The 12,799-nt window shown below is 41.6% G+C and overlaps 1 protein-coding gene across 2 annotated transcripts in view; it reads right to left on the minus strand.

Moving 5' to 3' along the window:
* The window catches only part of dock1 (dedicator of cytokinesis 1), a 176,694-nt gene that overhangs the window by 115,528 nt on the left and 48,367 nt on the right, over window positions 1-12,799 (minus strand). For both annotated transcript variants that reach the window (XM_044014605.1, XM_044014604.1), the window contains exons 19-25: window positions 12,672-12,769; window positions 10,959-11,048; window positions 9,769-9,869; window positions 9,552-9,680; window positions 7,668-7,776; window positions 3,919-3,989; window positions 1,284-1,390 (exon numbers count right to left, since the gene is read on the minus strand). In XM_044014605.1, the coding sequence (XP_043870540.1) occupies window positions 1,284-1,390; window positions 3,919-3,989; window positions 7,668-7,776; window positions 9,552-9,680; window positions 9,769-9,869; window positions 10,959-11,048; window positions 12,672-12,769 (705 nt within the window). The remainder of the gene's footprint in view (window positions 1-1,283; window positions 1,391-3,918; window positions 3,990-7,667; window positions 7,777-9,551; window positions 9,681-9,768; window positions 9,870-10,958; window positions 11,049-12,671; window positions 12,770-12,799) is intronic.

The raw sequence follows: 12,799 nt of genomic DNA on the forward strand, positions 1-12,799 counted from the left end.
GTTCAATAACCCTGCTAAACCCGCCCCTTTCAGAACGCTCGGTTTTCGTGCATGATCCCTTTATATGCAAATGAGACACAGGCAAACACACACCCACTTCTTCCAGGGGGTTTCTGATTTGTCCTCTTTACAGCGCTCAGCTTCTGTTCTCTCCGCTCCAAACCTCTCCCCCTCTCTCCACTAGTTCTCTGACAATATCAACATGGCAGTGTGCGCAGAAAACAGCGAGAGTGCCGTCACAGGAAGAGACGTTCTACATAAGGATCGAGCCGAACTGTAAATCAGTTAAAAACACTTAGGGACAGCACCACTGATCGCCAGCGGCGTGCGGCGGGCTGAATAAACTGCTGCTGTATGTGACTGTATCAGACTGTGACTGTATGCTCCGGAGCTGGCGATCAGTCACACACAGCGGCAGTTTAGGCAGCTCGCCGCTGGCCGCTGGCCGCTGGCGATCAGCGGTGCTGTCCCTATGTCTTTTTAACTGATTTTGCACCGCTGCAAAGAGAGTGCAGCACCACTGATTGCCAGCGGTGAGCTGCATAAAGGCTGCTGTATGCGGCTGTATCAGACTGAGTCTGTGCTCCGGTCATGGAGGACGGACTGAACAAATATTTTTAGTAAGGATGTGTCAGAATGGTCAGTTATGAGCTCTATGTGACCTTTTCTTAACAATGTGTGTGTTTGTACGTCGGTGAAATACGGTCGCTGACTAAATACGGCGACCGCTGGCCGCAGTCTGATGCGAAGTGGTGCAAACACACGAACACACATTTGCTGACTTTATCCGGCACATTAGCTTCATATATAAAACCCTTGGTAAAACACTGTGCTCTACTGTGCAGCCACCAACAGCACCAATTGTCCCTCCACGTTGACATAATACCGCTCTTCCTCCCTCGCCTGCACTCTCGCAGGGTCAAGGAGGAGCTAAGGTGGAGCTCTCCAAGTAAACTTACTGGTGGGGCGGTAACATTCGCGGTGAAATGCGCATGCTGCCGCCATAAGCGCAGGGAATTCAACATCGAGTGTTTTATCGCCTATACTTACACTAAGGGGGACCACGAAAAAAGGACTGAGTATTCTTTTTCCACACTTTGGCGACTGGTAGGGCCTCCAGAGTCCCAAATATAAGTATTGAAATGGTTAAAAAGTTGATTTTGCATAATATGTCCCCTTTAAGCAGTCCAAATGAATGAAAGTCAGTGCAGTGTCCTGAGAAGAATGGGCGCACAAACAATGTGTGTGTATGTATGTATGTGTGTCTGTCTGCGTGCTCTCACCATGATGCGTAAAGAGATCACTGTGGACAATGTCAATCAGACAGTCGAGCTTCTGCTTCACCAGACGACCCAGAGGAACCTTTAAGATGAACTCTGTGAAAAGCTTGCTATGGAGACAGAGAGAGAGAACAATAAAGAGAAAAAGGTCAAACTCATCAGGCATCCTGGATTAGTTGACTGTGTCCGACTCCAACCCCTGAGCAATCATCCAGAACACAATTAAAGGCTCTACAAACCACACGAGAACTTGTCAGATATTAAAGCTGGAGTTGGAGACAAAAATACAGCATGAGAAATTTAGGATTTGTCAACTGACCCAGAGAAACAGGCTTTGGATGCTCTCTGACACTAGCTTCTCGTCAGGTAGATTATGCTACCTCTCACTCTAGTAGAGGAGAGTAGTCGCCAGAAAACATCCACAGAGAATATATCACATTTTAAATTTGCTCAGTGGTCATATAGATTATCCATTATAATGCAACTATTTCATCTGCTGTACCTTCAGATATCAGAACATGAAACAAACAGGCAGAACAGAAATTTAAAATCCAAATATTTCTTGGAAACAAAACTCAGCATTAAGGAGATGATAAATCACCCTCAACAAAACCGAAAAAAGCACAAAGCAGTCACAATTACCTGAATGCATAATATTAATTATAAATAATATAAACAAAAAATATCAAAAGTTATAATTTCACTACTTGATTAACATAACTGTGCCAGAGTTCACATTGAGAAGAATCTCCTCTCCAAATGCTCAATTAAATTTAGGGGGAAAACTGAATCAGTGGAGAGCACATTTCTCTGTTCAGAGCAGAACAGAGAAATGAGGGTGAGAATGGGTGAGTTGAAAAGCTGTCTTCTCACACCTCAGAGAGGACGCCTCCCTCTCCTCCTGTGATAGTAGAGGCCAGACGCAAAAATTGGTGGTCTTGTGTGGCTGGAACGCTGCTGTGGAAATGGCAGCTGCCCAGGGGGGCTGGACATTAGCAAAGGGAGAGTTCTTGCAAATATGCACATTTCAAAGCCTCGGCAATAGCCACATGTATTAGCACGTCTTGTGCTGCAATTTAAATACGTCCCAGTGTCCAAAGGGTTTCAGGGGGAAGATTTTGTTAAAATCTGTAAAACAACAGGGGTAACAGAAATTGATTTTCTTAAATTAATTTGGTAATTAAATGATGGTAAGAATTTTATTTCAACAAACAAACAAACGTCAGACTGTCGTAGGATACATTGGGCTGAACAAACTATTGACGCAGGATAAAACCTGAACATGAAGAAAATGATTTCAAGACATTATGAGCAGATTTGTGACACAAGCGAACTCGAGTTCAGACAAAATGTCTTAATAAATAAAAAGGATTACAAAAGCCTTCAAATGGGATGATGTCAGTCACGTCGCCTCAAGAATGGTTTGGAAAACCAAATTGTTGGTTAATGGTTATGAGGATTATTTAAATGTATGTTCTGTTTTGTTTTTAGTAGCTCCACAGTAAAGTATAGATTAAAGAGCTACAGAACATCAGGCTATAGATGATGGGGACTGAAATGGACTTGAGTAAAGCATTCAGTCAGTCTCCAAGGCAACCAGAGCCTTTTTAACCAGCACACAACAGCTAGTGAAGGCTGAGTTATTGGATACAACAATCCAGTAGGTAGGGAGCCAGACAAAGGCATAAACAATGATTCTTAGTCTTACCAGAGGCTCAATATCCAATTATGATATTGGTCTAAACTAAATTTTCACTCTGCAAAGCAATTACATTGCAAATTTTATTCACACTCAATGAACATTTGAGAATAATGTGTGCATTTTCTATTCAGTTGTTTTGAGAGTAACACTCCCCTCTGAAAGTAAGAGTCAGGTGACAAATTAAAAAAACAAACTAACATTAAGTGTCTTCTTTCCCCTTTAAGAGTCTTAATAAAATGGTGAGCCTCTTAAAACCATCGGAACATACAGCATGCATCTTGATATTGGCCTCTGTCCTAATTAAACGGCCGCATCATTTGGAGGCTTCATTTGACATCAGAGCTGAGTGATTAGGCTGTCCCGTTTCAAAGGCTTCTTTAAATGCAGCCAACAAATGTTTCTCTCTTTTTTTGAAGCAGTGAAGGACCCTGTGGGAAATACCTAGATTTATTTCATACCACTGATGATGACTTTGCAAAAACCACAGGCAGGGAAGAGAAGTAGCTTTAGGAAATATATGTATAACTATGCAGGCGGCAGAAATTGGCTTAGGGTGCAAGAGCAAGGGTGGACAATGCTGTTGACCTAACACGAACAAACAAGAGCAGAGACCACCAGACTGTCTCACTTTGGTTCTGCCTTCAAGGTACATGAAGGCCACATCTCATGAGAATGCAACCCCTGAATTGGGACACCAGTGAAGTCTGATACTCTACTTTTGTTGATGATTGAGTCAAAATATTATATACAGAGAGTATTATTTAAATCATTTTTTCACACTAATGAAAGCATTCAGGGACACTCCCAGCTGTATGTGCCGTGACTCCTCTGTAGATAATTAGCTAATGGAGAAGTGGGCGGGATCTTCCAGATTATATAACTGTTTACACAGGGGACAATAAAGTTGAGAATATGTGCTGCGTCACAAGAGGTTACCTTAGTTCTTTGGGATCGAAGACCAGCTTGACATCGTTGACGATGGTTGGAATGTATTTCAGTGCAGCACCCTTTAGCAAAAAAGAGACAGAATCCATAAAAAGATGAATTCCTTACTCAATTAGCTCATGAAATAATTGATTCTTAGGTAATCGTATTATGTAATACCACTGAAAGGTAGGAAATGAGTGTTGTTGCATTGTGTGCAGTAAAGTGTGTTTAGCGGCTTAATTGAGCTCATTCATTGTCCGTCTTCCGTTAAAATCACGAAAGCAGTTAAACGGCTGATATCAGGATATTTCTAATGAACAACACATATGGCGTGTCAATCTGCTGTGTTTGTATAAAACTATGAGTAGCTTCATTAGTAGCTTGGACTAATCAGATAAAGTCGCAAAACTGCTACTAAAGCTTAAATCCGCCCAGAGTCTCCTCCTCTGGAGCGTCTTCATTAATTTCATTCGATCTACTTGAGGGCAGAGAATGCTGTTGACACTGCTGCTAAATAAACTGGGACACAAAAAAAAATGGACCACTTTTAATGAAACTCTGATAGACTAAATCGTCAAAGAGGATCTACATTTGCCTATCAGTACTATAATTAAGTCATTAAGTGCTCGCAACCGGTGTCTGATTACTGAGACGACCAATAAAAATGGGAGTTATTAACCGAGTCTACAACGACTGCTGCTCAACACGGACCAGAGAGGGTTGGAGTACATCTGTGGAAAGTGGCAGCAGTGACAATCGTTCTCATTAACCTGCAACAATCCTACTGTATGTGATTGTTTGTTGTTTATTAGTGGAAATACACTTTGTGACGGGTATGTGCGTGCACCAGCATAGATGAAGAAGACGTTGAGTTAAATTGTACGTTTTGCTTAGATTTTCCAAGAAAAAAAAAGAGGTAGCTGTGACCTCCAAATAAACTCCTTGTTTTAATCTTCTTTCATCTTATTAGATATTTTTAGTATGCCTAGCTCAACAACTTCCACACCACCCCTGTACCATAGTCAGAGGGAGTTAGGGAGAGTGGAACATGCATTTCAAAGACGCTGTTTGACTTTGATTTGTATAGCAAATCTGGCACTTTCTGATGAAAAGCCAACTCCTTCTGTTTACCCATTAAAGAGCGTTTACTCGGTCTGTTCTGAGCAAAAACAAAGTTCCAGTTGTGTGAAAAGGCAGTATTGTGTGAAGTGTCAAATCTCAGTGGAGGTGTGTTGCTGTGTCGCATCGCCTGCTCTTACGTGAACCTCTCAGTCACCTGAAGTCAGAAGGGTTGTGTTCTGTGCATACATTTATCGAAGATTCCTTTTAAATGCATGGGGGTTGGTGCAGATGTTCCCCAGTATTCAGACGCAAGATATGATGGGACTGCTCATTAGCTTTCACCTGTCACTGTGCTTTCACATGGGTGGACTTGGGAAAAAAAACAGGGTTTCTCGCCTTCATGCCCGTTCCTCAAGATCAGTTTTTAATTTACTGACATTAAATATCTCACCCAATTACACAGCAACTGACTCCTAATTGACTCCTGAGCTTCTCCTATGGTTGAGTGTGCACATGGATCTACTGTAGGTGCAAGAAGGTGCATGAACTCTGTGATAATGTTATCTTTTAAAGGCATAGGTGTGTGTGTGTATGTGTGTGTATCAGCACAAAATGAGTAAAACTGCTTAAGTTACAAGAGTTTGGTGTCAAGGACAGTTGAATGCAAAACTCAACTCACTCGAGGAAGACAGTGAGATAAATACCTTAAAGAGCAGCTAAAGAGCAGAAGGCCAGAGGAGCCCCACACCACAGGACAGTCAAGGTCAGAGTGAAAAGGAGAGAGGGGAAAAACACAAACACACAAATACAAGCACAGACAAACTTGAGAAATTGATAGAGGACAAACAGACAATGTGTGGAACGGGAGATAAAGCCTCAATACATTAACAGATCAGATCAATAACAAGCACATGTTGCCATCAGGACCCTCAACAAATGTTTTCTGTGACACACCAGACACCAATCAGGGTGCACAGACAAATAGTGTTGTTTTTAACATGTATAATGTTACCAAGACTTGTTTGTAAATTATACCAATATATTGTCAATCGCAGTATAGAATTACACAATATCATTTATACCATCGCTCACATTTGCATCTTTTCAGAGATAAGAAGAGCAAATTCTCCTCTAGGGGCAACAGATGGGAGCAGGAGCGAGTGCTGAAGGATTTGGATTGGAGTGAGGACAAATAACGTGAGTGGCACGCTCACAATGTCTCAAGCATGTTTGAGGAAGAAGAGGATGAGGAAGCACTTGTGCTCTCACAGCTCCAAGTGGAAGAAATAGCACCCAATCTTTCATTTATTTGTCACCACTGCCACAGTATTAGCAGTGATAAAACCCCAACTGTTCAGTAACGTCATTACAATTTTGTTTTGTGCTGAATCAAAGCCAGTTGTAGAGCTCTGATTCACTCAACTCCTCCCAACTCTATTTTTGCCCTCCCCCGTACACACAAACACCAGCACAGGACACATATTAAGTGTCCGACTTAAACCTTTGATTCTCACTGCAGATACAATTTAATCTAAAGTTTAAAAGTATGACGGCCCAATCCTAAATGAATAGTTGGATGTATTTGCTTTCAAGGTGAGAGTTAGATGAGAGGATCAAAACTATGCCCATGTTTGTACAGTGAATACTGCACGGCGCTAAGGCTTAGCTTGGCATCAAGAATGGAAACAGTAGAGTAGCTTTATCCAAAGGTAGAAAGAGATACCCACATAATACGTATACATCCTTAAGTCATTAATTCATTCAGTTTCCAACCCTAACAACTACTGAAACAATATTAATTTTGACGTGTACAGCACCTTTGGCCACTTAAAGAAGAGTTAAAGAAAAAAGACAACGAAATGACTCAACTAACAAAAAACCTTTGTGAAAAAGGTGGGTTTTTATGTTTTTGAAAATGACCAGAGTTTTAAGTGAAATGTTCTGTTTGTACACACCAGTGTAACACTCTGTAGTAAGTAAATAAACGAGACACAAAGTGTTAATGAGGGAGCTACAGAGGTAGCATATTATATAAACATAATATTTATCAAACATGTCTGCTGTGTTGATCTCCTCATCCAAATCTGGGCAAGAAAGCAAACAACCATATTTCCAAGATTGTGGAAATATTCCTTTCATTCTTCTAATTAAGGAAGATCATTTGTATGACTAAGGTCACATGGGAAGTAAATGAGAGGAGGGAAATATGAAGAGAGATGTGACAAAGGTAAAGGGAAGAAGCATAAAGGACATAAAGAGCATCATTGAGCAAAAGGGACTTTTGATGTGTCGGTGTTAAAAGCTGCTATATTAAGGTCTCTACATACGCCGCAACAACAGAGAAATGTGCTCTCGCTCCCAGGTCTGCGAGAAAAGAATGACCTCATTCTTTTCTCGCAGCTCGTTCTCGACACATAGAACTTTTTTTTCTCGTGTGGTGTCTTTTGTAACTTTGTTCTTGTCACCTCGAGAAAACAAACAGGTTTCTCTGTTCCTGCGCAGTATGTACCGGCCTTGAGTCTATATCTAGAAGGACGCATGTATCTCCAATTACAGAGTGCGTCATCCAAAGCAAATCACAGCAGATTTATTTACTCTTCACACAGCAGAAGCTATTTACTATTCAGGAAAAAGCAGATACTGCTTGGCACAGTCTTAGTAAAAGCATGCGGTCAGCCGTGATATTATCACCCTACCTTCACCATGCCAGTGTTTTCTGAATTACTGTTCATCATTTCATTAAAGGATGTGAAAAGGTTCCTCAAGGATTCCACGAAGTCAGCCTCTCCTTTGTTTTCGTAGAGCCTGGGAGGAGATGAAGTGGAGAATTACATTGGCAGATGATCACAAGCCTGTTGTTTGTTTCATCGCTGTGTAAACAGCCCCTCATGCCATGGAAATGACAAGAGTTTGATGATTCCCTGTTAAATCATTAAAAGCAGCCAACAGAATGGCCCATGTGTGTTATCAATGCAAATACTCTTGGACCGGAACTACAGACATCACTCTTGCTGCCAGCCAGATTAGCATTTTAAACAACATGACAAGACCCCTCAGCACCTGCCTGCTTTCATGTGGAAACAAAAATCAGAAAAATTAATGATCTATGCTAATGACCCTGCTGGAATATGATAGGAGGAGCAGAAAGCAAATGCTGCGTAAGGGTTCACTGACTTCACTTTCTAATCTCCCTGGGGATTACTATTAAATATACCTCTTCTGCTAGTTTGGTTATGTGGAGTAAATGCTGCCCAGCAATTGTGGCGACTTAAAGCCAGTGATCCCACATCCATTGCAGAAAACAGTCATTTCTGAGTGCAGGAAGGAACACAAAGCAGATCATCCATAATCCTGGCAAAAATTGAAATGCGTTTATCCCACTTGCGGAGCCAGTCAACAAGTTTTAACTGTAAATGAGATGCATTGTGCTTGCAGCAGAGTAATTAAGCAAGTCTAACAGTGACCACTAAGACGAAACAAAGACAAAGAAAAGAATTGGTGTGAGAAAATGATATTGTCTGTAAGCACACACTGAAGCACAGGGCTGTGTGTAGACTGCTTCCACGTCAGGTTTGAGCGGCTTTCTTCTAGTGAGGTGGGTTTTGTGGTGTCACATTCCCAAGGTGAATTAGAGGCATCTGTCTCACAACTCCCACACCAACAGTTACTTCTAGCCGTTTCTCACCAAGAGCACCAAGGTGCAGAGTAAGCTCCGGACAGCCACACCGGTCTCCAGTCACAGGAACAAAGTGCGTCCCCTCTAACGTTTCATAGAAATGTCCCGCTGACCGCAATTAAAAAAAAAACCTGCTGATGCAGCCTTGGCACCTTCTCTTCAGAAATGCACCAAAGGCACTGACAAAACTAAACTTCATGCCTCAGAAGAATTTCAACCTCTCCGTGTCTGAATCAGCAACATCTGATACTGGCAACACCCCAAATAAAGTGTTTCAACAACTGCAAAACACAGGTCCATTTTAAGGCTGGAGGCTATTAATCCTTATCCAGCAAAACCACTTAGCGCGCGCACACACACACTAAGAACACGAACCTCTCTAGTACAGAGCAATGTCGCTGGGGTCTGATAAGTGAGGTAAAGAACGGAGAGTCCTCTAGACATCGGACAGAAAAGCAATCAAACTCAGCTCAGTCAATTAGGCCAGAATCATACATCAGCCCTCTCAGCCTCCAACTGCTTCATTCTGTGGCACGACAACATTATCATCCTTTTAACATCCTCACAGTCAATTATTAATACATCCTTCCAAAGAAATATGTGCATGTCGTGTCCGTGTGTCTCCGTTTGTGTGTGTTCTAACATCCTTTTTAGGACCTTCTCTGGCATACACATTAACCACATGAGATGAAATGAGGTTCTGTCTCATTAGGACCTCATACTGGTCCTGACAAGGTTAATGTTTAGGGCTAAGATTGGAATTGTGGTTAGGGTTAAAAGTTATGGATAGCCAATAACTGGTTAGGGTTTCTTTCGGCTGTTCAATTGAATGGAAGTCACTGCAGTGTTCTAAGAAGAAGAATAGGAGTGGAGTGTGTGTGAGAGTGTGTGTGTCAGGACGCACTGGTTGAAGAGGACTCTGGAGCGGACGATGAACTTGAAGATGTACTCCAGAGCCTTCATGGCCTTCAGCAGCTGCTCTGTGAGCTTCTCAGCATGGTCCACGTAGTTCTTCAGGACTTTGGTCAACTTCCTACAATCACACACACATCACACGATGACAAATCTGACTATCACGTTGTTAAATTAATTAATTTTATCTAAAGAGACAATTTACTCACGTGTAAGCCAGTGTGGCGCTAAAATGCTTTCGGATGTAGGTCTCCAAGACGGGGTTAAAGTGCTGGAACTTTCTGTCGGCTATAAGCCCAATTATGAACACCTGTCAGAGAGCAGAGACTTTTTCATTAAAATGTAAACCACATGACTCATAACAGAGAGCAAGAGGGGGAAAAATGGTTACTCAATATGCTGAAATAGATTGGGGAAATTAAACAAGATTGCATTTGAGCAAAAGGCCATTTTCTCTCAATTCTCTAGCCAGCAGATAATATAGGACACCCCATAACACAATTACTACCTCATTTCTCTGAAAGAGAAACTCTTTTGTTTTTAGATATGTACCCCCAGTTAGGAAATAGCATACTACAGAAAAAAAATCCTCCTTGATACTTTATAAACTCATTGGCAACGAATACTCGATTTACAACATGACAAAGTTATCTGATGAAAAATTCGACAGGCTTGTTTATTTTGGCCTTTTCGGCACATCTTTTTCCCTGTTCTATATCCAAGAAATATAAGACTTTTAAAGCCAGATAAACAACTTGCAGCCCTGATATCACAAATTTATGCAGATCAATACAGCAGTATTCCATACGAGATGCAGCAGGTCTGCACTTCCCTCAGTAAATGTTAAGCCCGGCTCTTACTTATTAACAACAGGGAACGTTTGTGGGCTACAACACAAGTGCACCCAGAAAGTATTTCGCCAGAGGCATCAATTTTAATGTTTTGACAGCGTAATCGTAATTATTGCAAACTATACGCATACGTTTCTCTTAAAATAGAAATTTTATCTCAAAAGCACTGCAGTGACACTGCATCTGAAGACGTGGTTCTTCTGTTCTGTTGCAGTTTGAAACTCGTGTTATACAGATTGACGCTGTAATTGGAACAATTGCATGATTTAAAAACATCAAACAAATCAAAACAGACAAACTTGAAAACTATCTGTGTAGTTTCAAACACCAGCTTAGAACAGAAGACATGTAAATGCAAGAGAGGCTCAAGTAGGAAATCAAAATTGTTGACATATAGATGACATTTGAAAAGCATGTGAAAGACCCGGCGGCACTGACATTTGCATCCGAGAACGAAATACGTCTAAATGCACACGTATTTCCACTGACAAGAACCTCTGCTGGTATAAATCATGCTGTGGCGTTACACCGTCTGCTTCTCAACTCACCAAGGCATCGAACACCAAAGTATCAAATGTGTCACTGTCTGAGTTCTCCATCATGATGTTGAAGAGAGCATCCAGAGTGTCTTGCAGAAACTAGAACGACAGAAACACAGTAGGGTGTGATGAGCCAAACATAAAATATGGCACACTTGATAATCATTGCCTTGTTAACAGGCACAGAAACTCAAATCCAGAATAAGATATGACACGCAAAGTGCATGAGAACTGTCAAACTAAGTATCAGTCAGTGAATTGCAGTTTCGAGAAGCAGGAGCTAGGGATGGCACTCAGTAAACAAATACACTCCCATTATTCCCAAATGCAGCCCATGGCCAAGAGGCAAGGAATTGGGCTTGTAACTGGAGGGCTGGGGTGCCACTGAGCAAGGCACTGAATCCCTCATTGCTCCACCAGCATGATAACTGCAATAATAACCGATACTGATCTCAGACTTTTTCCAATTCTCCTTCTGTATACAAGTCAGATTTATTGTCAATTTCTCCACATATACTAGACATACAGAGGAATTGAAAGTAGGTTAATAAGATATAGCAAACACATTAGTTTTATTTAAAGTCTAATATAGGCTATAGACTACTGAATTGAACCCATATGCAAATGTAAAGGGCTCCATTAATGTGACATATCAGCAATTACTCACCCTTTGTTGCTGTTATCATGAGGCATAGAAGATGTAGATGATAATAACTTCCATGTCAGCAGCTAAAAACACTAACAATATATTGCTCTGTGGGGAAACATGCTGCATTTACTCAGCCGATTCCAAACAGACGTGAAAGTGTCGGAAACAGAGCCACCGTTCCATGCAGTACCTGAGCTCTCATCTCAGGATGGATGACATTCATCATGATCTCAATGACAAAAATAAACAGAAGTTGCCGGCGTGGAGTTTAACGCACAGCTCTATTACAAGAGGCTGCGTGACAGGGATGTGGGAGGAGCCACCTGTTTGCTCACTGACTGGGTCACAGCAGGGGTAAAATCTACTGGAAACATTTTCGTGCATATTATTCATTTAATACACAATACACAGCTGTATTGATGAATTGTATTAAAATGTCAAACAGAAAAATGTCCCCCTACTTGCACATTTAGGCAGCCTTGGAGCACATCAGAGCAACACACTGCTAATATTGCAGTGATAACAATCACACCCCTGTGGTTTAATGAACCAGTCCAACTGTGACTGACACATTTATCTGATAGGATCGAAACTGCCAGGTGAAAGACTTCCTCGGATGGGACGAAATCTTCCGGGCCCCCAACCACACTGCAGAAAACTTCCTCAGGAAAGTGACTTATTCATCTGCCCCATGCTGAGCACCAACAGCAGGTCTGAAGTCTGCAAGTGATAATATGTGCCTTCTACTCACTGACTCTACAAAGTTATGGTTAAAAAAAAGAAAACTGATATAAAGTGAAATTATGAGGAGTAGCTGCAAATTTCCAGGATCGAGAAAGACTGACCGTGACTGCATTGTTTGTCCCCAGCTGTTGAGAGATATACTTGTTTTTGCTGAACTGAATAAAGACAAAACAATGAAGGTCATAGAGTCCATTAAAAAAGTGAGTTAAGATCATTAGTTTTTGCTCCAGTTGTGGCAGCACAACACCTCTGCGCCTCAACCTGATAAGAAACAACAACAACAACAACAACAGACAGACAGACAAAGGAGGCAGCCATCGCCCACTGACCTTGACAACTTCACCACCTTCCACCTTCATCAGCTGTCGGAGGTTCTGTTGCAGAAGGCTGGTGTTGGAACGCCACTTCAGAAGTCCCAGTAGGTCCACTGAATAAAACAAACAAAACCATTGTTAAA

Source organism: Solea senegalensis, linkage group LG18 (genome assembly GCF_019176455.1).
Source record: "Solea senegalensis isolate Sse05_10M linkage group LG18, IFAPA_SoseM_1, whole genome shotgun sequence".
NCBI classification, from domain to species: Eukaryota; Metazoa; Chordata; class Actinopteri; order Pleuronectiformes; family Soleidae; genus Solea; species Solea senegalensis.